Source organism: Empidonax traillii, unplaced genomic scaffold (assembly GCF_003031625.1).
Source record: "Empidonax traillii isolate 1590-97213 ecotype Southwest subspecies unplaced genomic scaffold, ASM303162v1 scaffold323:size719838, whole genome shotgun sequence".
Taxonomy (NCBI): domain Eukaryota; kingdom Metazoa; phylum Chordata; class Aves; order Passeriformes; family Tyrannidae; genus Empidonax; species Empidonax traillii.
Window position 1 is genome coordinate 333,833 of NW_020955516.1, and position 27,789 is coordinate 361,621.

Below are 27,789 nucleotides of genomic sequence, written 5' to 3' on the forward strand. Positions count from 1 at the left end.
GGGTTGCACTGGGTTGGGTTGGATTGCATCGTATTGCATTGCATTGCATTGCACTGGGTTGGGTTGCACTGGCTTGGGTTGGGCTGGATTGGATTGCATTGCATCAGATTCCATTGGATTCAGTTGGACTGGATTGCGTTGGATTCTATTGGATTCCACTGAATTGCATTGCACTGCACTGGATTCCACTGGGCTGTATTGCTTTGCATTGGGTCGGATTCCATTGGATTCCATTGGATTCCATTGGATTCCATTGCTCTGCACAGCACTGAGCGAGCACCTCCTGTCGAGCCACCGCGCGTGCGCGCCTCCAGACACGTAACCCCGCCTCCCTGGCCATGGCCCCGCCCCTCCCAGCGACAGGCCCCTCCCCTAGAAACAAGGCCCGCCCCTCCCCTAGAAACAAGGCCCGCCCCTCCATTCTAGCCCCGCCCCTCCCCGCGCACCCATAAAATGGCTCGGGCGGGGCCCGCCGCGCCCTGAGGGGGTCGGTCCAAGATGGCGGCGGCGGCGGCAGCGCGGGCCGGACGGGCGGCGGGGGCGGGCGGCGGCGGCCGCGGGGGAGCCGTGACGGCCTGAGCGGCCGCGCCCCGGCGCTTCTCCCGGCGACATGGAGGCGGCGGCGGGAGGCGAGGACGGCGAGGAGCCCCCGCGGGAGGCCCGGGTGCTGGGCTCCGAGCTGGTGGACACATACACGGTGAGGGGCCGTGCGGGACGTGCCGGGGCGGAGCGGGGGAGCGGGGCCGCCGCCTCAGCGGGGCCGGGGGAGGTCGGGTCGCTGCCGGGGTGTCCCGGCAGCAGCGCCCGGGCGGAGGCTGTGCCCAAGCCGAGCACGGAGCGGGAGACGTTTGGCACGAGTTTCTGAGGGTTTTTATCCTCCGTGCCCGGGGAAAGGAGCCGCCTGGGAGCGGGGGCTCAGCCGGGAGAACCGGCCCCGAGCTCCGCGGAGCCTTGGTCCGGCGGGAGAGGTGGAGGCTGAGCGAGCGAGCGTCGCGTTCTTGCCCATATATATCTATGTATACGTGCGTCTGTTTATGGAAGATTGCTGTCGGGTGAACGTCGCTTTCAAAGCTGGACTAAACATAGGAAATCCTTCCTTCAGAGGGCAATATCATGTAAATCCCTCTTGTAAAACTGATCTTATTTTCGGAGGAAATCGGATGATTTGGGATGGATAGTTTTTCTCTTATCCCACCAAAAAAAAAAAAAAAAAAAAAAGGCTAATTGTCGGCAGCGTTCTTGCTGGGGAAGGAATGGTATCTTTGATGTATAACTTGTTTTTGTGTGGTTGCATCCTACCAAGAGTTAACTGGTCTGTTTTTCAGGAAGAAGCTCATCATAAAACAAACCTCAGCATAATTGCAGACAAAATATGCCTTGAGCACACCACCCTTTAGTTATATAACTGAGAAATGTTTTCTGCTTCTGCCTTTTTAGTGTAATTTTTTTTTGGTAGAATGCACATGATGACATCAGGTTTCTTCCTGCCGTAGAAACCTAAAAGGAAAAGGTAGCAATGTTCTAGAAAGGCAGCATTCGGAAAGTTGTGTGGTGGTTACGAGTAATGCTTTATGTTCCTGCCTCTTTAGAGGTACCCAGAGAAAACAGAGCAACAGGAGAGTGATTTCTGAGCTGTTAGTAGGACAGAGCCTTTGCACAGCTGTAGCACATGAGGGGCTGAACTCCCTCCCAGGTGACAGCCCTTGACACATGATTGTGTGGGAATGACTGTCAGATGTGAGTTGCATATTTACAGCCAAAAATGTCCTGAGCATTCAGTGAAGGAGTTGGTGTTAGAAGCTTAGCATGAATTTTTGAGCGTTGCCTGGTCTCTTTCTGTCAGTTCCACGATGTGTATTCACAGAAATGCCACTGTGGGGAGTGTCACCCAGCTGTGTTACCGTGTGGTTCATCCCCCAGGCGGGTTTGTTCTCTCGGTCCTCCATCAGCAGAGAGGCACAGTGAGACCTGTGGTGTGGGGACTGGAAACTTCCATTTCAGGTGTGAACTGAGACTTGTTAAAGTTGGGGCGGACAATTTCCATTCGTGTTATGCAGTATCTGAGTGAATGAGAAAACCAAGTGAGTTTAGGTGGGAAAATGTCGGTGCCATCTGTCCCCTTATTCCACTGGTGGTCCTGGGTGCAGGAGGTGAAACAGCACCTACTTTGCTGCTTCAGCCTGCAAACTAGCGCTGTGGGAGAGCCAGCCTTTGGTAATTAGCCATTAACCTTCCAGACTGAACTGTAGCTCAGGTGTTTTACCTCTGCTGCAGGTGGTGCTCAGCTGATTGCTGGAGATAACATTTTAAGCTGTGGCACCTAAGCCCAAGGAAGCTTATTTTTTCGAGGCCAGATTTCTGTTTTAATGATTACGGTTGTGGAAATACCATGCTATTTTAAAGCCATTTAAAGCCATTTAAAGCACTCTTTAAAACTAGAGTGTGTGAAAGGCAAGAGTTACCAGTATTTGGTCCCACTTGGATTATCTTGATACATTTCTGGAGGCATGCTGGCACTAAGCTTACCTGTTTGTAAACTTCCCAAAACAGCTATGAAGACTCCAAACCTGCAGTCAGTTTGTATGAGTCAGGCCCAAACCATTAGAAGTGTAGGAATAGATCTTTCAATGAAAACAGAAGTTTTACAAAATTATTCACAAAGTGAAAAGGTTTAGGAAAAATAGCATATGTGTTCAATGTTCCAATGAGATGAGCAGCACTTAAAGTGATGACAAAGCCCTGCCCCAGGCAGAAGAAGTTGGAGGGTGTAAAGGTGGGAAAGGAAATACAGGCTGTAGGGAGCTGCATCTTCATCCTGTAACACGTAGTAGTCAGGTGGCAGTGGTCCCATTTACAGCCTTGAAAGAGTTGTTTTTCTTCTGGCATAAGAGCTTCCTGTAGTACTCTGTCTTTCAGAGCTCAGTTTCAATAGAGGGGGACTTTAATGATGTCCATTTGACAGCTGTGAAATTAAATCCTGTAAAACACATCAGGAGGGTCCACAGTTCTGTGTAATTTTGATACTTTTAAAAATGTTGTTCTTGTTGGAGTTATTGGGGCGGTAGGCAAGGTCTGGATAAATCCAGCAGGAAAAAATACTGCACTTCGAAGTTTGGTTTTGGTTTTTTGTTTGTTTGTTTGTTTGGGGTTTTTTGTTGGGTTAGTACAGTCTGAACAGTTTTACAGGGTGTTTCTCCTGTGTATGCTGGTCCAGCTTGATGCTGACTGAAGACTGGGTTAGAGAAAGCCTCAAGGCTGTCAGTGCTTGGTTTGTTTCCTGCTATGCGTTTGTTTGGCCTAAAACTGCCTTCCTGCTTTTCCTGTCTTTTGCAGCTGTTTTTAATATAAATACTAGCTTTGATATTTAAAGAAAACACTGTGGCTTCCTTGAATGGGTGTAAACTGTCTGACTGCTTGAGGCAGGGAGGAGATGATGTGGTTGCATCACTGGTCTGGAATTTGGGACCTACTGGCTGCAGTGACACCTGTGTCCCAGGCTTCCTGTGGACAACCCTGTCATTTAAGTGTGGGGTTTTATTTTTTTGTTTCTTTTACTATACTGAAGTATATTAAGTTGGATGAAGAATATTTAGAAATGCAAGTTTTCCATGTAAATTGAGGTGGGCAGATTCTTGTACCATGTACAGGAAGTAAATAAAAGGCGGTCTTGGAATCACTGCTGTTCATTTAACAGCTACCTTGAAAACATTTAGTACATATCTCACCTTGAAATATTTAGAGAGATGAAGGGATGCTGTTTGGTGGTGTGGGCTCTTCACTGCAAAAGGTTTGTAGTGGCTGGTTAGAAAATAAAATATACAGCATTGCAAAGACACTAAACACTTTACAAAGTAGAACTTAATCGAAACCAACTGATTTGTAGAAATATGTACAAAATTTATTATCCAGAAAGGTTTGGTAGCGATGAGGGAAGAGGAAAACCTGTTAATATAAACCCTTCTGGGTTCAAGCTCTGTAGAAATGCATTTTGTGGCATAAATCTGGGTGGAGATTTCACATGGTGCATTTCCGTCTGGGAGACAGTTCAGTGTGAGAATTTTGTCTCTCCCTGAATGCCTTTAGCCCTTGGAGAGCATTCCCATCAACTGTCAGCCTAGTGCACTCAAAATTCGTTGAAGATAAACTTAAGGAACTAAAAAAGTGAGATCTCTAAGGGGATTTTTTGGCTTTGAAATTACTTACTTTTGTACTGGAAGAAGTCTTTGGAGCACAGAAACATTTGTATCATTCTTCAAGGTAATGGCAACTTGTGAATTGATGTGAGATGCTACAGCTTTTACAGACCTAATTTGAGGAATTGTATCAGTACATGTAAACACTGCTTTTAACAGGGAGTTTCCTGACCAAACAATCCATTTGGCCAAGGACTGTGTGTCCAGAAGTGCTCAGTGCTTGCCATTTCATCAAAAGGATATGAAACCTTTATTATGTATTTCCCCAGACTGTTCTATACAAAGAGGGGCGTTCCTTCCTCATCCCCTGAGGTGTCAGTTGGGGAGTTACTGTGTTTCCAGTATGTCTAATCTGAGGTTTTATGCCTTGTGTACTTAATGTGCACTTAGATTTGCTGCTTCATCTCCTATAGTTTAGCTTTTCAAAAGAACTGGTCTTTTTATTATGGCTTATAAATGTGGTGCTTCTTTACTTGTACCTTCAGTTTGAGTCTCTCCTTGCTTTCCTCAGGCTTGTGAGGTGCTTTGGAGCGCTCGGGTTATTCCTGTTCTAGTTTGTCACCGGCACAGTGATTAATCCTGGTCTGCTGTTTCCCAACACAACATGATGGGAAAGCAGGCACAGGCCTTAATTGAGTCTGTGATTCTGTGTGGGCACTCATCTGTGTGTGCAGGCTCGTTCCAGCACTGACGTGTCCCTTGCTGCAGGCACTGGTCAGACATCTTGAGTCGGGTCTCTTTAGGACTTGGGTTTTGTTCAGCCAGGCAGTGGCAGATGCTCACAAAATTAAAACTGGCATGAGCAACAGTCCATCTTTTAAAATGCAAGTGGTGTTCTGTGTAATGCTTGACGGCGTGCTGGTCTGTACTAACAGAATGTGAAAACTGGGCTTTTACGTAACGCATCGAAAGTCTTGATGCTTTTTGTTTTCTCAAGTGGGTTTAGCAACTGGATGTGCATCATTCTCAGAGCAGCTATGAGTCAGCTCTGTGTGATCTGTGGTAGTAAGCAAGTTCTCAACTGTATTAAATGCTTTCAAGATTTGATTATGAGTTGGTGTCTTCCCTAAGGAGTGTAGTTGGATTGGATAATACAGTTTATTTAATTTGTTGTTTTCAAGTAGCTCTAGAACTGGTTTTGCAGAGCTTTGTTTGTTTTCTAATTTGTGTTTCGTTTTGTATCTTTAAAATTTCTTTGGGATGGCTTGTTTCTGGCATATCCAAAGGTAGACTGAGTTCTCTGCAGAACCAGTACCGTTCAGTCCAGAAAGCCACCTACAGTGAGAATCTTTGTTTGGTACATGCATGGCTAAAAATACTTCGTTTCATGCAAGGAACTGTGGCCTTGCTTTAGATAATTGTAGTGATTCTTTAGGCACAGTTGTAACTCTCAGGAAGCTATCTTGTGCTCTTTACCCTAAAAAGAGTAAAATATCACCCACCCAACCAGAGGATTTGTCTACATTTCACAAGGGTTAAGTTCCAGATTTATGCTTAACTAAAGTGACAGCAGGAACTCACCAAGTTCCTCTGCCCATTGTGGAACTTGGTAGATGGAAGAAGGGATGCTGCTGCCTCAGGCTTGTGGATAGTTATGAATACCAACTTCAGTCAGCAGAAACCTTCAGAAAAAGAAGTAGCTTAGAGACCTAGGTTATTAACCTTTGGGTTGCAGAAATGAAAGCCTTGCTTTACATTGAGGCATCTGCATGTTCTTGTGTGTGGAGCAGCGTCATGAATGAGATAAGGGACCTGCACCAGCAAAGTCACCTTGGTTTGGCTTAGCTGTGACACTTTCAGAATGTAGGATCACCTTGCAGTGCTCCATTAACCAGCCTGACTCCCAGTCACTTCTCTTTAAGGCAAATGTTTTGCAGTTCCCTTACTTGAATTTCTCCCTTTCAGGTGTACATTATTCAGGTCAGTGTTGGCAATCATCAGTGGACAGTCAAACATCGTTACAGTGATTTCCATGACCTGCATGAAAAGGTAAGAGGATTAAAACTGTGGCCTTGGTCTCTTACAAAACATGGGACAGTTCATGTAGTTCTGTTTTACATAATTTATTTCCTCAATAAAGAGCAGGAAAATCTGCCAGATACTACCTGAACTGCAGACTAAATCCTTTTTGGGTGAACAATTACTTGCCTCTGTTACATTCCCCTCTTGAGCTGGGGGAGGTTGGCCTGGCCAGCGTTAGCCTTGGATGGAAGTTTGTGTCAGAGAGGGCAGTTCACTGAACTTCTTTAGCTAAGAAACATGTTTATGACCAGCTGATCTGGTAACCTAAAGCTGGATTGGAAAAAATTCTCTTCTGGGTGAGGTGGATGATAAAAGTGTCCTTAAAGTAGCATGGGTAGTTATTAACCAGTGCTAATAACAAACAGCAAGTGAAAATGGGGGGAAAGTCCACTTTATTCAAGACTGTACTGCTCTCTCAGAAACGCTCTGCTTATTCTGTTGTTTTATCACATTGGTTACATTCTGCTCTGTGGTACTGTGAGTGATTCTGACAGAAGACACTGTTATTAAACTTCTTATCATTCTATGACAAAATGTTCTTTCTGAAAACACCTAACACTTTGAAGCCAGTAGCTAAATTTACTGGAGTAATTTTAATTTTGGATCCCACCACGATATCAGGCAACATGCTCTTAATGTGTTCCATTGCATCTTTTGTGCAAGTACGGATGGTCAGTCAGGTAGTAACTCTGGTTTTTGTCTTTCAGCTTGTTTCAGAAAAGAAAATAGATAAAAATCTGTTACCTCCAAAGAAGATCATTGGAAAAAATTCCAAAAGCCTGGTGGAGAAAAGACAAAAGGAGTTAGAGGTCTACCTGCAAACCCTGCTGCTCAAATTCCCTGTTACTGCTCCAAAAGTCTTGTCACACTTCCTACACTTTCATTTATATGTAAGTTATGTTTTCAGTGTCTGAATAGAGGCCTCAGTGTCTTTCCCTGGTTCTCTGACTTGGAGAGGCTCGTGTGGAATCTTCATGAATTAGCTGAAACAGTACTTTTCCAACATTTTGCACAATGGAACAAACAAAGCACGATTTTTTTAAGATTTTTGACACCACTTTTTCTTGCAGTAGGTGCTGTGCTGGGAAGTGGTGTGGGCAGGGACTCTTAAGTGGAGAAAATAAACGCTGGCAGGATAGTTGGCAGCTGTGAATAAATGTGGAGCTGAATTGGTTGTCAGTCTGTAGTCAATAGCACTGGCTCTCCAGTGAGCATTGCATAATTGATCCACACCCCCCCTACTTAGTGGCTGATGGTTAGAGCTGTGGTTCACACTGAAACCGTTTCCAGTAGCCCAGATGAAGACAAATGGTGCTTCTCCATGGGAAGCACACTGATGGAGTGGCCCTTGGGGAAACAGCTCCAGCCAGCAGACAGGATGTTACCGTAAAGGATGCCTGAAGCAAGAAGCAATTACTTGATTTCATGTTCAGGCTGCAGTTTGTTTGTTCATCTCTTGTGTATAATTAGGCTTTTTTTTTTTTTTTCTTTGCAATATGGCATCATATTGTAAGGGGGAGAATGAACTTGGTGAAGAGGATAATGCACTGGAGAGCTGAATGGAAGGAAGGAGCAGTAATTGCTTTGGGGTGGGATGTGCTGAGAAGGCCCTTCCTGGTTTCACAGGAAGACTTCAGAAATGAGTCACGAGTGGTCCATTAGGTGTGTTAATTAAGTTTTAGCGAGGAAGTTAAACCTGTTTTAGTCATGTTATGTGAACATTATTATCCTGGTGAGACTTCAGAGAGTGACTTAGATAAGGATAGTGGAAGGTTTACTTCACCGGGTTTCAACTGCCCTGCAGATTTGAGAGAGAAGCACTGGTTTGTCACTGTTAAGCATTCTGAAATGGATTAGAGGTTTTAAATGTATTAAAAATGTATGAGAATGTAGGGACAAATCTGTTCAGATGGAGCAAAAATTCCTGATCACCAGTAAGTTGCATAATTTTTCTGTTCTGTGGCTGCTCTGTCCTGTAAATGATGCCTGTTTCATTAATGTTTCAGTGTTGTAACCTCAACAATGGTTTTATGCAGGCAGAAGTTCCTCCTACTTCTTCTTGCTTTTTGGGGAAGACTATTTTCTTCTTGTTGTAATGTTCATCTTTTTTTTTTTCTTAATTTTCCAGAGCACTAGCAGTATTTGGATATGAATGCTTCCCTGTTTCTGTACTGCACTTCGGTATTAAGAGAGAAATTGTTGCTTAATCTGCATTTCTGTGCTCTAGGGGACTCTGACTTAGTTGTAAACTCAGTTTTTTTCTTTGGAACTTTAGGATACTTTTAAATATTTACAAAAATGTGTTAGTTATTCAGCAAAAAAAGCTAAATATTTACCACAGCAATTCTACTGGAAAATGACCTTTCTGTGGAACTTTGATCTTTTAAAATAGTTTCGTTACCAGACAACCCGTGTATGTACTGGAGCCATCATAATCCCTGATACTACCTCAGTAGTTGATGTAGGAAGGCTGCAATATTTTTTACCTATTCTTGTTTGTGTTACCAATAGGGATTATTTAATTTTATTTCCCAGGTTATTAGAACTAAATCAAGTAGAAATACCTATTATAAATACATTAAAACCCACTTTGAAGCCTTTAGTTGTCACAGGTACAGCTTAGTAAAGAGAAACAGTTGCATGTGACAGCAATCTAGAACTCTGTTGTTACTCTGACATTGAAAAGGATGTCTCAGTGATATGGGGATGCTTATTTTGTTGCACTGTCTTGTACTTTGTCATCTGAGCAGATTTCGTTTGTTAACTTACAGATGAAAGGTTTCGCAAGTAAAGCATTGAACACCCACAAACTGCTGTTCAGAGACACCTGCACACAATGGACTTCTGTGGGTGTGACGCATATGAGCAGTTAGAGCCAAGACAGAAGTCTCTTGTAGATCTGACAGCAATAGTTCTTTTTTTTTTTTCCTGCTAGTCACTGAACAGTCCCAGTCATAATCTTGTTGCAGTAATGAATGTAGAAAAAATTTCAGCTCTGTCCCAGATGACAAAAGGGATACAGAGTATAGTTTTCAATTAAGTCTGTGCTTGCCAGATGAGTGTAATTGGCTTATTCAAATGAGAACCAGAATTATTTAATTTTGTTTGGAATACAGCTTTGAGCTTGTTGTTCTCCAAACTGTGGTGAGGAGGCTTTGTTCATCCTCAGTGAGTGGGGTTGCAGTTACACTAAGAATGTGCTGTTCTGAAATTCTTGCCTCATCAAACGAGCTGAGCTGTCTGCTGCAGATGTCCTGTGGATGTTATTGCCTTGTTATGAATCATGAGGTATTTGTCAGCAAAGTAAACTCATGAAATATTCATTCTGTGTTGATCCATAATATCTGTTTATCCTTTGCAGCCACCTTCAAAGGAGATGTGTGTGTCTAGGGAAAGCTTCACCCTCACAGAGAGTTTTATTTTGCTCTTTCTGGGGGCCTTTGAGAGGGAGCTGTTGGAAATGCTCAGAACTATTTCTGGACTTGCACAGAGCAGTTGCTTTTTGTGGAGAGAGGTGTGCCCAGGTGGGAAATACTTGTGCTGATCTTTGTGCACCTGGGAATGCAGGTTGAGCACCTGGGGGGTCCAGGAAGCTGAAAATGGAGGATGGGAAAAAGGGGGTTTTGAATTCCTCTGCAGCAAGCATAGTAGAGTTGGAGTCCAGAAGAATAATTACTTTTTGTGTATCTCTTCTTCCCTGTAGGCCTGTTAATCTGAAGTTTTCTCTGTATTAGTGATATTCTGAGGAAATGTTGAGTGCTTGATTAGGGTAGTCTTAACATTAAACTTGAAGAACGCTAAACTTGTAATATTTTCTTCATAACAGACCTTTCAAGTTGGGCAGGTGATGTCTGATAATACTTGCTTTAGTTGCTGCTACCCATTTCTAATATGTGCAGGATGTGATTAGTGAAATGTAGTTCAACATCTTTCATCTTGGAAATAAAAAGCATATGAAATAAAATAATTTCAAGTACTTTTTAGTAAACATTTTCAAGCTACAAAGAAATCAGTAAGAGACAGTCACATCTGCCTGTACTGCAGCAAAAAAAAAAGGAGACTTCAACAAAGGTACACATTGAAAAATTGGAACTCTGTAAATAATTTCATTACAATGATTTATTCTTTGCAGGAGATCAATGGGATCACTGCTGCATTGGCTGAAGAGCTCTTCCATAAAGGTAAAGAACTTGGAAGTATTTAACCAGGAATGTTTTCCTCTGTGTGCATCTATTCACATATATTTTACCTCCAGACAGTGATCTTCCATATCAGACTGTTATACTTTCTTTGCCTTCTTTCTCTTCACCTTTTTCTTGCTGTTTGCATTTTAATTCAAGCTGCATTTTGTGAGGAGCTGTAACAGTCTTGCAGCTACTTTTGGAAAGGAAAGAAATTGATGAGTTTAGGTTTTGAAAAGGCCCCACTAGTCTGTGTCCTCAAGGGACAGGATGTGGTGCTGGTGGTCAGGAGCTTTTGCTAAGCTTTCTGACTCAGTGTGTTTTAGTGTAACCTGTAAGGAAGTTTGGGTTGTGTCAGTGAGTCCTAGTATAGAGTGTATGAAATGCAGGAGATCACTTGATATATCTAAATATTATTCTTCCAGAATTCAGGAAACGGGAGACCTTCTGGTCAGTTAATTAAAGGATGTGCTTTTCTGAGGCTGGCAGATGAAAATGAAATGCTCTTACTGTAAAACTGCAACAGCTCCAGCTGCTTCATTAACAGCAGGAGGCATGTGAAACGATTAACCTGTGCTGTTTTTGTTTTGAAGGACCTGCAAGGTGCTACTGGATAATTCCAGTTGACTGAGACCATAGGGTGAAGCATGTTTCAGCATGGCATTTCAGATTGTTCTGGCACAAAATTAACTTTAGGTGAAGCCATTTCAGAGGGTCTGTTCAGCAAATTTAGAACATTGTAAGGAAGCTCCTGAAGAAATCTTTCCTGACTTTGTAGTGCCTGCAGTCTGATAGGAGATCCACTGATGTATGAGTGCTCTGTGTTAGTGGAGCCTTCCAGTGATGTGCAGCTGGACTCTTGGACTTGCTCCCACTGAAGCTGAAGGGAATTTTACCCCTCAGAGCATTTCTGAGAACTCTGCTTATCACGAAAGCTGATGTTTTCTTGTCCTGATGTGTGTTCCAACTGTCATAATCCACATTGACTCTTGTGGTGCCTTCAGAGAGGCTCTTGAGTGCTGCATCCTACTGTTCCTAGAATGAAATGGGATTGTGAAATTATTATTACATAAGGCATTTTCTGCTCTGGGAGTTTGCTTTGAAAGTCCTCACAGTCTGCAAAAAACATATTTACTATAAGTCTGCATTTAGGCAGCATAGCAGAAGATCCAAGGTCTGTATTTTAGTTGGCAGATGCTGTGCTTCCTGGATAGAAAAAGTCCTAACTGCTATAAACTTAAAGGTATGACAGAAGTTTGATTCTTAAATTATGTAAATGAACTTTGATTCCAGTCCTGTTTAGGTTGATGGAAATTGCTATTACTTGCAGTAGAAACTTCAGGCTTGTACAATGAGTGCCCATTTGAATACTGGGATTATTCTTGTGTTATAAAGAACAAACCCGTTAATTCAGCTGTGACAGTTCAAACTGACAGAAAATTACACTATTTTGGTACCTGAATTGAGAGTTTAGAGTATAAATGACAAACATTTAACCTCTTACATTACATTTTCTATGTGCCATTTATTCCTTTGTAAGCCTTGCAGCCTCGTGTTTGATCCCACGGTCCTGTTTTCCAGGGGAGCAGCTGCTGATGGCCGGAGAAGTGTTCACCATCAGACCCCTGCAGTTGTACGCTGTCACACAGCAGCTGCTGCAGGGCAAACCCACCTGCGCTAATGGAGATGCCAAAACAGACCTAGGGCATATTCTGGACTTCACTTGTAGGCTCAAGTATCTGAAGGTGAGCTGTGCTTGCACAGGCACTGGAGAGGTTGTTTCTACCACACTAACATGCTGCTTAGCATAATTTTGATGTGAATGGATGAGAACTGCACTGGTAAACACCTACAAGCATTTAGAGGTCAGTGTTAGGTGTTTATGTTTCAATACACACGTTGCTCCCAATCCAAGCTGTGTGATGTGGCTTTTTTCAGCAGTGCTCTCCCTGTAGAAGCAGCTACAGAATCTTACTGGGTGCAGCTTGGGATGGGCAGAGAGATAAATCTTGCTCCCTTCAACCTTGCTTTCTTTGGAGACACTATGGGCAAGCCAGTGTATATGTGTACACATGCATATGTGTATTTATATAAAGCTTGTCCCCTTTCTTACTTTGACTGGATCTGAAAGTTAAACATAAAACCCTAAAAAAAGCCTCAGTTTCACAGATGAGATGGCCCTGAGTTCCTAGCTAAAATACCATTTCAGATTAAATATAAAATGGCCTCAGAACAGATTCTTTTTGTCTGGAACCAATTTAAATTTTTGTTTTGCTACCAAGTAAGTGAATTGAAAAGACTTTCTCTGAGTAATTTTTTTTTTTTTAAACACCACTTGCTATGACTCAAACTCTTTTTAGCCCTTTTATTACATGAAGAGCTGCTTTTTAAGTGTGTGGTGTGTTCAGAGCTGAAACCCAGTGGTGGATCGGGGGAAGCTTCTCTGGAGCACTTGGGAAGTTGTGAAGGTGAAACCACAGCTGTTATGGTGTTCCTGTGGCTCTGCAGTTGCCTTTGCCATCCTCTGGATGGAATCATCTGAAGGGAGGATTTTCTGGCTGGAGAAGAGCTTATTGTTTAGAAAAATCGCCATCTGCAGAATTTCTAGCCCTTCTGAATGCTTGTGAGTGGGCACGTTCAGAGCTTGTAAGATATATAAGAGCAGAGAAAAACCTTAGAGTTTTCTCCCAAAATTATATTCACACCAAATGTAAATGAAACCACCTGTTTTTTAGGCTACTGCCATGCTCTGGTGCTAGAATCCAATGACCATATGGAAATACCAGATGCATTTTTATTGACGTGTCTCAGTGTCTGATATTTTCTTCAAACCCTTCTTGTCAATGCCTTGAACTTCCGCCCTTTAGTGGAATTGAAGGCAGTGCTGACTCGGAGGGTTCACGTGTTTCAAGAAATTGTTCTCAGTGAATGCAGCTCTGGCTTTGTCAGCTGAGAATGGTCAGCTTTGCTTTTATGGAATTGTTTTTTTGCGTGCCCCATGTGTTAACAGAATGCAATCACAAGGTGGCACTTCAGGTTCAGTGCGTTTAACTGGAGCAACTAATGGTTTGGTTTTTTTTTGTTTTTTTTTTTTCCTGAAGAGTTAATTTGCAAGTGTCATGAATAATTGCATACTTGAAAAATTGCTTGGAGCTTTGACTGTCTTTCCAAGCTGCTCCATTTGTGCTATTGCCTGTGTAAGACTCTGAAATATGGACAAGTTGGATTATGTGCACTAACCCTGTTCTTAAATGTCTTAAATGGCAGGTCACTGGAACAGGGGGACCTTTTGGGACCAGCAACATTCAGGAGCATCTCTTGCCTTTTGATCTGTCTATTTTCAAATCGCTTTATCAAATAGAGGTATGACTGAGATACTGCTCATAATTTCACAGAGGCTCTGGAAATGCCAGCTCTGCTGCATATATCTCACGTTTGGTCATTCTGTGCTTTGGTTTGCTGCTGGAATTGGGAAATGCAGAGTTTAGAAGGATTGTTTCATTTTTGAAACAATGTTTTTCTTTCAATAAGGATGTTTCACCTTGAAGAATACATGGAACAGGTAGAAAGTCAGTGGAGAAGCTTTGTTCAAATATATGTTTGAATTTCACTTTTGTAGTTATGTTTCTGATTTCTTGCTTTAGCTTTGCCAGATGCATTTCTGACATGATAATCTCAGGAGATTAAGGGAGTGCTGTGACTACTTTCCAAATTGCTTTAGAATTGGCTACTGAAGCTTTTAACTGCCTCTTTCATGTCTCATTTGTCTGTTGTAGCTTTTCTGACTTTGTAATGTGATTTTTTTTTAATAGATCAGTCATTGTGGGGGAAAGCTTATCAAAGGGCTGACTTCATCCAAACATGCTCTGGCCACACTGAGTGTTCGATTTTCAGCAACATCAATGAAGGTAAGAGTGAGTTCCTACTTCTGGTGAGTGTTCAAAGCACATGCAAAACCAACATGCACGATGTGGAAATAACCATTTGGAGTCCAGGTAGTTTTCTTTACTGCCTCTTGCAGGTTCTGTTCTTAAAACCATGGAACTGTAAGGGTTTGCTAACCTTACAGAACCTCAGATCTAAGTGAAGGTGGTGTTTGGATGTGCCCCTTCATAGGGATATTTTTGATGCTTACTTTTACATAAGGTTTTTGGGATTGTTTCCAAAACCGTGAGCTTTCACTGAAGATGTGAGCCTTGTATTGGTGTGCTTGTCTTAAACAGGAAATCCTGGTGCCTGAGGCCTCTGAGTTTGATCACTGGGAGCCAGAGGATGCAACTTCAAATTGCCCAGTGACAGCAATTATCCCAACCTGGAGAACTTTGACAACTTTGGATATGAGTCACAATAGCATCTCTGAAATTGATGATTCAGTGGTAAGAAATAATTTTTCTCTGTGGAAAGAGTATGACTGATCTGTGGCACATCATACACAGTAGGGATTTTGCATTTGCTCTCTGTATTTTTCTTTTTTTTCCTGCAAGACTTTCAGTTGCACTTTGTTGGTTAGCTTAATGCTGAGGAGATTTGTTCTAAAAGAACTTTGGTATTTCCTTTGCCAAAGGAGAAAAGTTTATCATTTTGTGCTCTGTAAGCAACATTTCCTTAAATACTGACTTTTTGAAACATGCTTCTACTATTAAAAGCTTTAGGCCACTTAAAATTTTTTCTTTCAGGTTAAAACTTAACTGTGCCCCTCAGAGTAACCTGGTTTTCTTAAGAGCAAGATTTAACTCTTTGTTGCACTAGGACATACAGAATGCTTTTTTAATGCCAAAAGCTGAGAAAAGAGACTGTATTAGATAATACCTTTCCTTTGCTTGTTGATCAGCAGACTGATATATAAGCTAACATGCATTTAACACATGTATTTTTTCTTGTCTAGAAATTAATCCCAAAGATTGAGTTCCTGGATTTGAGTCACAATGAGGTGTCTCTGGTAGAAAATTTGCAGGTAAGTGCTTTCAAAAGTGATTTTGAAAGTGATTTTATTTTTTTTTTCTTTCCCCCAGCTGCCAGGAACCTTAGAACACAGATTTTCATGCTTCAGAATTTTGTTCATCTTCATGGAGAATAGTTTAAGCCCAAACTGTTTATTCTTTGTAACATCAAGTACTATTTTAATGCTGCATTTCTTACATGCTCTGGATATTTGAATTGCTTTGCCAATATTGACATACAACATTTAGTTCTTAAATTAATTCATTGCCAGCTGTATCTGTGGGTTGGTAAAAATGCAGCTGAGGACATTTCCTTTCTACAGGCTTGAACCTGTGTAATGTGCAGTTTCATGGCATGTTTTTCATGCTATGTAATGTCCAGCATGAAAACACTTGCACAAAGGTTGAGCAAGCCATAATACAGCATCTTTGCAATTGTTCAATTTCAATTGGTGTGTGACGTGGATTTTCTGTGCTGTTGTAGCATCTGTACAACCTTGTTCACCTGGACTTATCCTACAACAAACTTACATCTCTGGAAGGTGTTTACACAAAACTGGGAAACATCAAAACTCTGAATTTAGCTGGAAATCAGCTGGAAAGGCTGTGTGGTCTTAACAAACTGTACTCATTAGTCAACTTGGATCTAAGCAACAACAAAATAGAACAGGTAACTGTTGCCTTTCAGTGTGGAATTGTGTGTTAGATCACAGCCAGTTCTTGCTGTGAGTGAAACTGCAAGTAAATAGAAGTGGCTATGACAGTTTTTGCTGGTTCTTGTATATATGTGATCTATGCAAGTAATGCTCAATCTGTGTGCTCGTTTTCATTTGACCAGTCTGCATTGACCCTTTTATTCCAATGCTTTCAGATTGATGAAGTGAAGAATATTGGAAACCTGCCGTGCTTAGAGAAGGTGATGTTATCCAGCAACCCTCTGAGCATCATCCCCGATTACCGGACCAAAGTACTTGCTCAGTTTGGAGACAGGGCCTCAGAGGTGAGCCAGGGTGCTGCTCTTCCTTAAAAGCTACACTTTGGAAAAGTTGTTTGTTTGTTTGTTTGTTTATAGCCTGGTGAGGAAAGTAATGGAAATGTTCTAAAAAACAGATAAGTTTTTAATGTGTGTTGAAGATCTTTAGAAAATTAAACCATGTAAATATTATTCAGGTGTGTTCCTGTATCTAAAGGGAAGTTTACCCTGCCTTCATCAGGTAACAGTGTGTTAATACTGAAACACAGCTGTGCTAGAAGGATGTTAAGCTTAGCAAACATTACTGAGTTTGCATCAGATTCATCATGTTAGAGCCAGGCCTAATGTGATAATTGTTTCTGTGTCGTGGTTACAAAGATGCACACAATTTGCAGTAAGCTAAGGGTAATTTTTGATTATTCCATTTGTAAATAGAAGGAGGTGCCTTGTTTTCAATGCTTTTAGATGGTTTAACTTTTTTTCAGGTTTGTTTGGATAACATTGTTACCACAGAAAAGGAACTAGACACAGTGGAAGTTCTAAAAGCTATTCAAAAAGCAAAGGAGGTGAAATACAAACTGAGCAATTCTGATAAAAAGGTGAGTTTGGTGAGAGAAATGGAATGTACTGTATACAGAAGCAGCTTACAAAATTATTTGCATAAATTAGATGTAAGCAGAATTCACTAAACTTTCCTTAGCATTGAAGTTTTCATGCTTTTGATGCTTTAATGTGTTATGAACGTTTAAGATTGTTTCTTATTTAGTTTTCAATGCAGTTTTGGTAGTTATCTGACCTTCCTTTTTGTGCTGGCTTGGGAGAGAGGAAGTGGGAGGAAAAGATAAAATGACTTAATGATGTACACTATGAATTTGCATCTGACCTTAACAGCCATATTTTACATCTCCTACAAGTATGGCAGAGCTGTGATTTTCCTGCTTGTGTGGTAGAGTACTGAAATGACTTTCCCAAACTTCCTTCTTGTGGGTTTATTTAGCAGTGGCAGAGAATCAGAAACCTGAATTCTCCTTGCCTTCTCTGGTGTGTGGCTGTGTACTGTGTAGTTGGTTAGTCCTGTTTTGGTAATAAATTTATGGACAGAACAGGTTCTGTCCCTACAATGTGGAAATCCTGGTTTTGGCTTGGGAAACTGCCAGTTCTGTCAATGCAGTGACTAGTCAGTGATCAGAATGACTTCTCTAAATGAATTCTTAGTGGAATCCCACTTAATGTGAAAATTGAAACTTAGAGAAGGTGACCACCCCCACCCCCCCCAAAAAAAAAAAAAAAAAGCTGGCACTAATTTTCTTTTTACTAAAACTGAGAAAGCTTGGGTAGATTTATTTTAGTTCAGGATCTGATGTGTCCTGTGTGTTGAGGTTTTTTCTTTAATTGCTGCATACTTTCTTTATTAGATCAGTGAGGACTCCAGGCTCACTGCTGCCAGCTCCAAATCAAACTGTTCTTCTCTTACTGTTCGTCCTTCCTCTCCCTCTCTGCCTCGTCCTGTCAGCTCCAGCCAAGGTAATCATGTATGTATCGTGCTGCTGGGCTGAGCCTCTTGGTTCTGCTTTTCTAAGCTGCATTGATATACATGAATATTATGTGCATGGATATAGGGCTTATCAAGACCAGCAGAAAGACCTGGTAGTGTTGGCTTTGAAAGTGAAAGTTGTGTGGTTTTTTGTGACTCTGCAGAACTGACCTGTTGTTCCCTGTAGCGTTAATGAACTGGAGTGGAATTTTGGATACAGGGCTTGTTCAGTGTCATCTTGCAGAATTCACCTGCAGAAGACTAGACATCTTTTCCAGTTTTAGATACATGCCTTAATGTAAAACCCATGGCATACACAGACATATTTTAAAATTGCTTCTTGGTCTGAAAAATGTGAGCTCAAACAGCATGTCCTCCATTATTGCTTTTTTGCAAGAGCTGTATTTCTGTCACACCAGAAGGAAGGTACAAAAAGGAGATGAGTAAAAGACAGTTGTGGGATTCATGTTCTGGCTGAGGTTGTGATTTTAGCACATCAGTTGTGCTCTACAGTAGCTGCTGACCTTACCTGAAAGTTTTTTACTGTGTGTTTCAATAATCGTGCCTGTTGCATTAGGAACTCAGAAGGGGGTGGTTGCATTCAGAACTTGGAAGAATGACTTAACTTTCCTTTTTTGCAGGAGCCTGTAAGACTGACTTAATGTGAATGTTCATTTGTGACTGATAGGAGATAAAGATACTTCTTGGTTTTGGCTTTTGTCTGATTGAAAAGCTAAAGTGCTGTAGGATGTGCACAGTGAGAGAAGACTTTGTAACCATTGAAAAGAGCAGGGATTTTATTCTCAATTATTCAGCCTGGCACAGCTTCCTCTTACCAGTAAATCAGTGGATTGGTGGATAAGGGAGAGAACATCCCTGAAAAGCTTGACCTCTGAAAAAGGTCCATTGCTGTGACTTCTGCAGAATTAGCAGATCTTTCTTAGTTCGCTCTAGAAAAATGAAATTGCTCCAACAGCATTTGATTAAGGGACTGAAACCTTGATGCAGAGCTGGTTGCTATTCATGTACTTTCCTTTTGTAGTCTCTTTAGATCACTTTTGATCTGCAGATTAAATACCATTTTTTCCAAAATTAAGTCAATGCTTGCTTTAAAGTATTAAGCATTTGACAGACTGTGTCAATCCTGTAACTGTTTAACAACCTGCAGTTTTATACAGGACCTGCCATAAAAAAGGCATGTCAGCAACCACTGGCACTGCCTTAGTTATTCATCAGTTGTCTTTTCTATTACAATAAATGTTACAGATCAAATGTGTCCTTGGAGAAAAGAAAATGTAGATTTTTCTGAAGAAATTAGGAGTCTTATAGAGAGACTGTGTAAGATCTAAGGCTTATTTACTCTAGCCCTTTGCCATAAGCTTCCTTCAGTAGAATTTTGGGAAAGGCTCTTATAAATAGTGGGAAAACAGAGACTGTGGCAAGCTATTTCTCAGCTTTAAAAATAAAAATGGATTACTTGCTATGTACCCAGCTATCAAGGGTTGTTTTCAAACTACTGATTTCGAGAAATCTATTTAAAAAAATGGAGATGTGCTAGGCAAGTAGTTTCACTGTTAAATCATGAATAATGGAATTAATTTCCTGATATGCTGTTTCTATGAATTGTTTTCTCTGCGTTTGAGACACCATCTGTTTCCGTAACATGTTATTCATATTAAATATCACGGGCAAGTGGCTTATGGAAAAAGATTCAGTATTTATATGGGAAACAGAAACCCAAAAATAATGCTCGTGTTCTGTTTTTCCTGTCAATTCACGTTTCCTTCTTGCTAACACAGTATTTTGTTCAAATAACAAACACCTCTTGTGTTTCCTCTGACCATGGGATGACTTGATGTAATGTGCTGAACTTTACCATCCCTCCAGAAAGATACATGCAGGAGTTTTCATGCTCCAGCCAGAAACACATCCCTACTGTCATTTTGGTGTTTCTTTGCACGTTTAAATCCTGGAGCTGGCTGGCTCGGGGGCAGTGCTGAAAATTGATTTGCTCTGTTGTGTCAGGGTGATACTGTGAATGTCAAACAGGCAGAGAGTCAAATATCCCTGAGGCTGTTGGTTTATCTGCACTCAGGATCGGGTTTTAGTGATAATTCAGCTTTGGATCCTTGAAAAAGGTTCCAAATAAGGTGAGAATAATATTTCAAGTGGCATTTGAGGGAGCAGAGGTTTTCATCCGAAGGTTGTACACAGATATTATACTTGTTCTCCTGAAGCTACAGAAATTTGAGAGCATGTACAAAGTTCACAAAGAGGCCTCTGCTGTGATTTTGCCAGCCTGGCAACAGACTAATTCTGTTAAAACTGAATTGTGTGAAGATTTCTTACACCAGCTGTTGAGATTTAAGTTGATTGTTAGCTTGAAAAATGGGCTTTGGCAATCTTTAATGCAATTCTCAGTGCACCTAAAGTTACTTGTGTAAGTAAACTCAAATTCTGCCTGCTTTTTTTTGTCCTGGCTGTTGTATGAAATTATCCTTTAGGTTTAACAATTTATGCTTTGATCTTGATTACACAAATTTAATTCCACTTGTTTGACAGGTACTATTAGACACTCATTTTGGTTTTACATCAGTGATTTAAAGAACTGTTTATATTTGTTCTAGAAATAACTTGTGAAGAAACAGTCCTAGCCAGCAGTTTTTTGCAGTCCAGTTGTTTGACTCCTACAGACCATACAGTTCCCCAGAGATGCTTTGAAATACCAGACTCCAGATGTAAAAATCAGGTAATTATGGTATTTTAAAAGCTTTTGCAAACTTATTCTTTTAAGCTTAAGTTATTATAGTAATTCATTCTTTTTCTGCCTTCACTGAATGCCTAACCTAAAGCAAACAGTGTTTCTGGATCCTCAGAGGATGGCTGTTCAGCTGGCCATGAGTACAACAGGATTTTGCAGCAAGCTGGACAGCTTTAGAAAGTGTGAACCAGCATTAACTTTGCTTTTCCTGTGTGCTGATGTCGAAGTAGTTGACAACTTCCTGATGTTATTTTCTCCTTAGGCACCTGCCTCTCTATTGGATTCATGCAAAGAGTATGGAAGTGGCCATCAGATGTGGTAAGCTACACAAAGAAGTTCTGGTTTAAATCCTTGTTAGCTTTTGTGTAATAACAGTGGGTGCTGTTTTCTTAAACCCAACCTTTCAGGCAAAATAGTCTCTTTCATTGTGTTCTGCCTCTGGGTTTTTGAACCAAAATCAATTTTATGGTGTTTTTCATCTTTGAACCCTGGAATGCAGTTGGCAGTTTCAAAACCAGCACTGGCTGTACTGATAGTCCTTTAGCTCATAAGGATGTGCTGACTGGGGTGGGAAAGGAAAGATGACTTGACCATTTTAGTTTTTACTTTCTATGGAATTACACACTACCAGCCTTTAAAATCAGTGGCTGTGTGCGGTACAAAGGGATATTTTACAAAATTACAATGATTTAACTGTGTTAACAAGTTAAACCTCAAAGATCTGAGAAGCAGCACCATGAATTATAGGTAACCATGGCTATTTTTAAGCTCAAGTTTGTACTTACTGAGTCTTCTTCTCTCTCTTGAAGCTTGGAGCATTCCGAGGAAGAGCCCTGTGCGGTGCCTGACCCCTGTGACACCGTCATCCTGCCTTTTAACTGTATGTCCTACACTGCCACAAACCAGGACTTTATCCAGCACCTTTCTGCCTCCATCGTGCAGACCGTGCAGAAACCTCCCCCCTCCCTCACAGAGAATAAAGGAAGCTCTCCAGGTAATTCCACAACCACAGACAAGGAAGATGGATATTTTGAGATGGGACTTCACGAAGGAGATCAGACTTTTGAGTTCAGCACTACTTCAGATCCTCAGGCATCTGACAGCCCAGCAGTGGAGTGTGTGGACATAGTCAAAATTCTCTGGAGTTTTTCTATCCACGTCCATAAGGAACTCAGACAGTTTGCTTCCTGTCTGGTTCTGACCGATGATATGCTGGCTGTGTTTGAGATTCCTCACCAGGAATTGAGAGGGAACTGCCAGCACATCCCTTCTGCCTTGAAATTAACGCTGTGTTTTCCGTACGCTGATCTAACAGAATTTGGCTTTCTCCTGCCAGAAATCTGTTTAGCTCTGAAGCTGAAAACCAGTGACAACTGCTTGTTTGTTGTTTCAGACTCCCAGAATCTTCAAGACTTTTATTCCTGTTTACACGCTTGTTGCTCTCAACACTACACATCAGTGTTACCAGGCTCCCCATTGTACTGTGGGAAAGCAAACCTCCAAGAGTTCCTCTGTCAGCTTATGGAACTGAATTGCATTTCAGCAGAAGATGTTGAAATAAAAGGTTGTTTCCCAACATATCTTGTTAGTGGGAATAAAACCAATGTTCAGGAAGTCTTGCATCAACCAGAGACAGCTGGCAATACCAGAGAATGGTCAAAAAATGTTTTGTGTTCTGCACTTTATTCTTCAGTGTATAAATCCTCTGAGCAGGGTCCCTGTGTGGTCCATCCGTGTTGGATATTTCTGACACCCCAGCATTTGTACATAGTAAAGGTGGACTTCAGTTTACTGCCAGGTAAATGGGTAGGCACAGAAGAGTTTGGAAGTGTATTTAAGCTGAACAGAATTCCATTGGCATCACTAGTGTTGCATCCAGCTCACGGTTCCATCCCGCAGAAGGATTCATTTTTGGATGGCCACGTGCTGGAGTTGCTGGTTGGATACAGATTTGTTACAGCAGTGTTTGTTCTACCTCATGAGAAATTCCACTTCCTAAGAATCTACAGTCTGTTAAGGACACTCCTGCAGGATGTTAAGACTATTATTATTTTCAAAGCTTCAAGTAAGTCTGATGCTGGAAAAAATCACATTGTGGAGGCAAACAGGCACAGTCAGTCAGCAAGGTAATAATCCCTGTAGAATGGCTCTTGCACAGTGCTTGGTGTGGCTTAACCAGCATGTTTGCAGCTGTCATTGTGATTTGGTTTGGACTGTAGTACTGATGAAATGCTTCTGCACTCCGCTGGTCTGACGTGTGTGTGAATGGCTATTCTACACTGTACCTGTCCACCTTTTTTTTGTTTCTGTTTTGGTTTTGCAAGGTAAAATGTAATTTCTTGTGGAAGGAAACTTCCTACTCCATGTGCCTGCAGGCTGAGGTCATGGCGGGTTGACAGCTATGCTCAAGATAAATAATTTAAACTGTTAAAAATGGAAGTTGCCTGGCTTAAATTTTGAATGAAATATGAATTCTCTTGTGGAAAAGCTCTGCAGCTCCTTACATTTTGTCCGTTTTTTCTGAATCTCTTCTAGTTTTTGCAAGCCTCACCTGACACTGTCATCTTTATATCCATCTGAGCTTCTTGTGCAGAAGATAACAGAAGATAACCAGATCCCTGTTCACCTGCATGTCTCTGTGTCTCTGCAGTACGTGGCTGGGCTGAAAGGAAGTGCCCTAGTTGAGTTTTTCCATGCCAACATTGCAGAGGTATCATGTACCAGGTGTATAAAAAGATGCCTTGTGAACTTTCTGTGCTGCACAGTGTGCTTAGAAATAGAGCTTCCCTGCTCAAACTTAGCCACAGGAGTTGAGCTCTGCAAAACCTGATCAGAAATCTATCTGTGTTACTCCCTTTTGGGTTCCCTGCCACAGCAATTGGGATCCTGCCAGGCATGTTTTGTCCTCAGGATCTTGAAGACATGATTGCTCCAAGAATTTTCTTCTTTTTTTCTTTAAAGTGGGATAAGGAAAGAAAATACGAGGAGTGAAACAGAAGTGTTCTGACTGGGTTTTGTGATATGACTGCAGCACGTGTTCATGGCTGTTGGTACTCCAGAAACAAGGGCAGAGAAACCTGATTGCTGAAAAACATATTTATGTTCTGTGTGAACATCAAATTTAAAAGTAAAAATCTTACCTTAAATTTATGATGTGGCTTTTTGAGTGATAAATCATTGAGGTCTGAGTACATATGTGAGTTGAAAAACTTGAGAAATAGAGCCATTTTTTATTCCCTTATGTCCCTTTCAGATTTTTTAAGTAAGCACAGTTATAAGTTGTGCTTCTCTTTTTACAGCAGGAGGAACTACTAAAGAAAGCAGGTGACTCATTTGAGGGTTCACAGTAAGCTCATCAAGATAGAAGGTGGGAAGGTGCCTGGTTGGAACAGCACCTGTGCTTCTGTCCTCTCTTGAGGATCTTTAAATCCAGCCCCTCAGCAGCATCTCAGTAGACTTTTTGAGGCTTGGGAGGCCACTGCTTTTCTGTTGATTAAAGTTTTGTCAGCAGAGTCTGTTCTAAAAAGTCTTTTTTATACATGAGATGTTTTTCTGGTTTTTCTAGTTTTGTTCAAAAAAAAAAAAAAAAAGAATAATTAGCCCACAGAAAAATAATTCTCTTATTTAAACACAAGATATTTTCAGTGGCCACTATTGTGGCCTCATTTAGCAGCTTTGAGGTGAGCTTGTGTTCTTTGACTATTGCATGTTCAGATGCTTCAGATTTTGAAGTTGCTTCTCTTGTAGTCTAAAGTTGCCTCTAAGGTGATGAAAGTGTCTGAAATATCAAAGTGTGAAAGTGATTTGTGAAACACAATTTACATCTTAGGTGGAAAATGAAGAGCTGAGACATCTTATGTGGTCTTCAGTTCTGTTTTACAAGACTCCCAGTGTGGAAGTGATGGCTTGTGTGCTTCTCTCAACAAAAGCTATTTACTTTCTCTTGGACGATTCTTTTGTTCATGCTGATGAGCGCCAGTCAGGTAAAATAGTCATTTTTAATCAGGTTACAAATTTAATCCCTGTCTGCGTGTTTAACTGAAGTAACAATATTGGTCAATAATCTGACTTAGACCTCCTAGTTGAGGGGTACAGTGGCAAAATTTACTGTATGCAGAGTATTTGCATAAGACTTATGTTCAAAAAGCAGGGTCTTGAGTCATGTCTGCTTCTCAGACAGACCTTTCCAGCTGTCATTGTGTCCATGTTTTTCTGGCATTTCACAGTCCCTGCCATCACCTAGGCAGCTAAAGGCCCTTTCATACCCAAAATGGTGCGTGGACAGTAGTGAACCTCACGGTGTGCATTTAAGTGGGTTGTTAATGCATCTGCTGATTTAACTCTGCTATGTGACAGCTGCTTCAAGAAATGCTGCTAACAAGGAGACTCAGGTGTATTTATTGCTTGAGAAATTATTATCCACTGTACCCACTTTCTTCTTAATTTCTTCAAGTGTGAGATAAGATTTTAATATAAAAATTAAGTTTGTGAACAGAATAATTTTTTTTGTTTGACTTTTTCATTTATATATATACTTTCTAAACAGATTTTTGGAACAAAGAGAATTCAGATTGTGAAAACAGTTCTTTCCACCTCTCTTGCTGCTTTGTGCTAAAACTTAACGACTTGCAGTCAGTAAATGTTGGCCTGTTTGACCAGTACTTCCGAATTACTGGTGAGTAAATCTTGTGCTCTTAAGTTTTTCCAGTCCTGCTTTGTTTTAGTCTTCTGTTAGATGGATTCTTGTCTTTATTAGTGAGATGGAAGAGTGTATTATTTTTCTTGAATCCTTATAGCTATAATTGAATCATAAATGTACAACGTATTTTAAATGAGGAGGAATTATACTATGTATTTTTAAGGGCTTTGTAAGGATTCTATTGTTGCTTTCAGGGATTTCAAGGGTTTCTGAATAATGATGCCTGTTTTCAGGAGAAATAATCCTTGCAAGAAATAATTTCCTGTGACAGTTGCGTGTTGATTCAAGAAATGATAATGCCACGTATGGGTTTGTGAGTGGATTATATTCTGTGCTCTCCTCAGGCCATTCTGCAGATCACATTGTCACCTGCCTGACCAGGGACAGCTACAACACTCACACCTTCATCCAGCAGCTCATGGCAGTTCTGTCTCTGCTTGCACGCACACCCTCACCTGAGCCAGTAGACAAGGACTTCTACTCTGAATTTGGGAGTAAAAACACAGGTGAGTGGTCCTTCCTACATGTCATGAGTTATTTGGGCATCAGACTTCAAGCTTTGTCTAAACTGTACTGATTAAAAGTGGAAAAAAAGTTGAAAGCAGGGACTTTGTATTCAGTGATCTGATAATGCTTTCAGTGAGTTCAGAACTGGGGAGTGGGAACGTTGTCAGTGTATGGAGGTGGATAATCTTTGATATGAGAATCCAGTTGTGTTTCCTTTAACTTTTGCCATCACCTGAACTAATTGTGTGGTTAGAAATCTGCTAAAAAGTATGTTGGTCGTGCAAGAAAGACTCCAGTAGAGATTTGCAATCCAAATACAATTATTCTAATATTGTGTATCAGCAAAAGCACATATGAATAAATTCAAAATGTGAATTCTTCCATCTGTCAGAGGTTTTTGCTTATCCTGGTACATTGAGGAGCTATTGTGTAGGACTGATGTATAATAATGTATGTTTCTTGCAGGAAAAATGGAGAATTACGAACTGATTCACTCTAGCAGAGTAAAATTTATTTATCCAAATGAAGAGGAAATCGGGGACCTTGCTTTTCTAGTGGCAGAGAAGATGGATGGTTTGACTAATCTTCCTTCCCTCAACATCCTTCTGTATGTGTTGGCATTCCAAGTAAATCACGTTGAAGGATCTGCTCAAAACACTAGTTCACTTCAACCTAAAACACTGATACTGACCAGCTCTGATTTGTTCCTCTTTGATGAAGATTATATCAGTTACCCACTACCTGAATTTGCTAAGGAGCCACCAAAGAGAGATAAGTATCAGCTTGCAGATGGAAGACGAATCCGGGATTTAGACAGAGTACTTATGGGTTATCAGACATATCCACAGGCCCTTACGTTTGTGTTTGATGATGTTCAGGATCAGGACCTGATGCAGAATTTAACACTGGATCACTTTGGAGAAGCTGATAGTGTCCCAAGTTGGAATACAAAACAAGAAGGCAGCAAGAGCAGAGAGATCCAGTGGTACATTTTTATCCCAAGTGCAGAAAGCAGGGAAAAATTAATTTCATTGCTTGCGAGGCAGTGGGAGATCCTGTGTGGGAGGGAACTGCCTTTGGAACTCACAGGGTAGTTATTGCACAGCCAGGTGATTGCAGTGTGTGGTACAAGGTAAAGCACAGTGTTTAGGTAAACAGCACCTGCCAAGTTCTTTGTTTCCATGAGGAGCTGACCTGGACTCCCCTGCTCCCTAGTGCAGTGAACACACATAGTGCAGTACACAGAAATACTCTGAAGTGTTAACTGGGGACTGAGCTTCTTGTACAGTCTATTTTTTACGCAATAGTATATAGTGAAAAAAAAAATAAATCATGAGACATCCTGGGAAACTGTATGGAAAAATTAAGGAGTCAACACTAGATAACACTGTCGTCTGGGACTGTTAAGGTTTCCACTGTTCTTCTGTATATATCAGTCTTGCTGTTCTATACAAATTCTAATGTGTAAATAAGGGTAAATGCTTGTGTATGTTCAAGTGCAATGTTCTTTGTACAAGAAGTATTTTGGGTATGCTGCTAATGCTTATTATTTAATCATCTTACAGTTTTACATATGGTTTTTCTTTGAGGCCAAATGAAATTATTTGCTGCCAATCTTCAACCTAGCAGTGAAATTTGAGCCACAAAACAGGTAACAAATTTTCTTATGAAATTATTTTCACAGGCATTCTTTTTCCTTACTCTAGGATAAAAGAATTCCCTGGTAAAGATCCCCTCAGTATCTTCTGGAAATAGGAAATACCCAACATGGGTATATGAGCATTTTGTCAGCAAATAATGAATTTGTATCTCTGAACACAAAGTCTTTCTTTTGCCTATCTTGTCAATACAAATAAAGTGTAATTTGACAGTTTTCTCTTGGCCTTGTCTTTGTTCAAGTTTTTATCTTGTGTTTGCAGGATACCATATGGCAATTCAGCAGCACATATTATGCTCCTAGAGTGCATTAGAAAGTGTGG

The 27,789-nt window shown here is 40.9% G+C and overlaps 1 protein-coding gene across 2 annotated transcripts; it reads left to right on the forward strand.

Moving 5' to 3' along the window:
• Positions 1 to 510: 510 nt before the first annotated feature.
• On the forward strand, positions 511 to 27,683 carry NISCH (nischarin). Of its 2 annotated transcripts, XM_027891591.1 has the most exons (21): positions 511 to 697; positions 6,099 to 6,182; positions 6,923 to 7,105; positions 10,348 to 10,396; positions 11,978 to 12,141; positions 13,664 to 13,759; positions 14,209 to 14,304; positions 14,620 to 14,772; positions 15,282 to 15,350; positions 15,821 to 16,006; positions 16,208 to 16,336; positions 16,795 to 16,908; positions 17,725 to 17,833; positions 20,471 to 20,592; positions 20,867 to 20,922; positions 21,414 to 22,730; positions 23,140 to 23,314; positions 24,434 to 24,587; positions 25,151 to 25,279; positions 25,648 to 25,809; positions 26,276 to 27,683. In XM_027891591.1, exons 1-21 carry the CDS (start codon positions 611 to 613, stop codon positions 26,902 to 26,904), a joined length of 4,263 nt encoding a protein of 1,420 aa, XP_027747392.1. In that variant the 5' UTR covers positions 511 to 610; the 3' UTR covers positions 26,905 to 27,683. The 2 variants fall into 2 exon arrangements, with proteins under 2 accessions (XP_027747392.1, XP_027747393.1); XM_027891592.1 differs by lacking the exons at positions 20,867 to 20,922; positions 21,414 to 22,730; positions 23,140 to 23,314; ... (2 more) ...; positions 25,648 to 25,809; positions 26,276 to 27,683 and having other exon boundaries at positions 17,725 to 17,841; positions 20,471 to 20,583.
• The last annotated feature ends 106 nt before the right edge of the window (positions 27,684 to 27,789 follow it).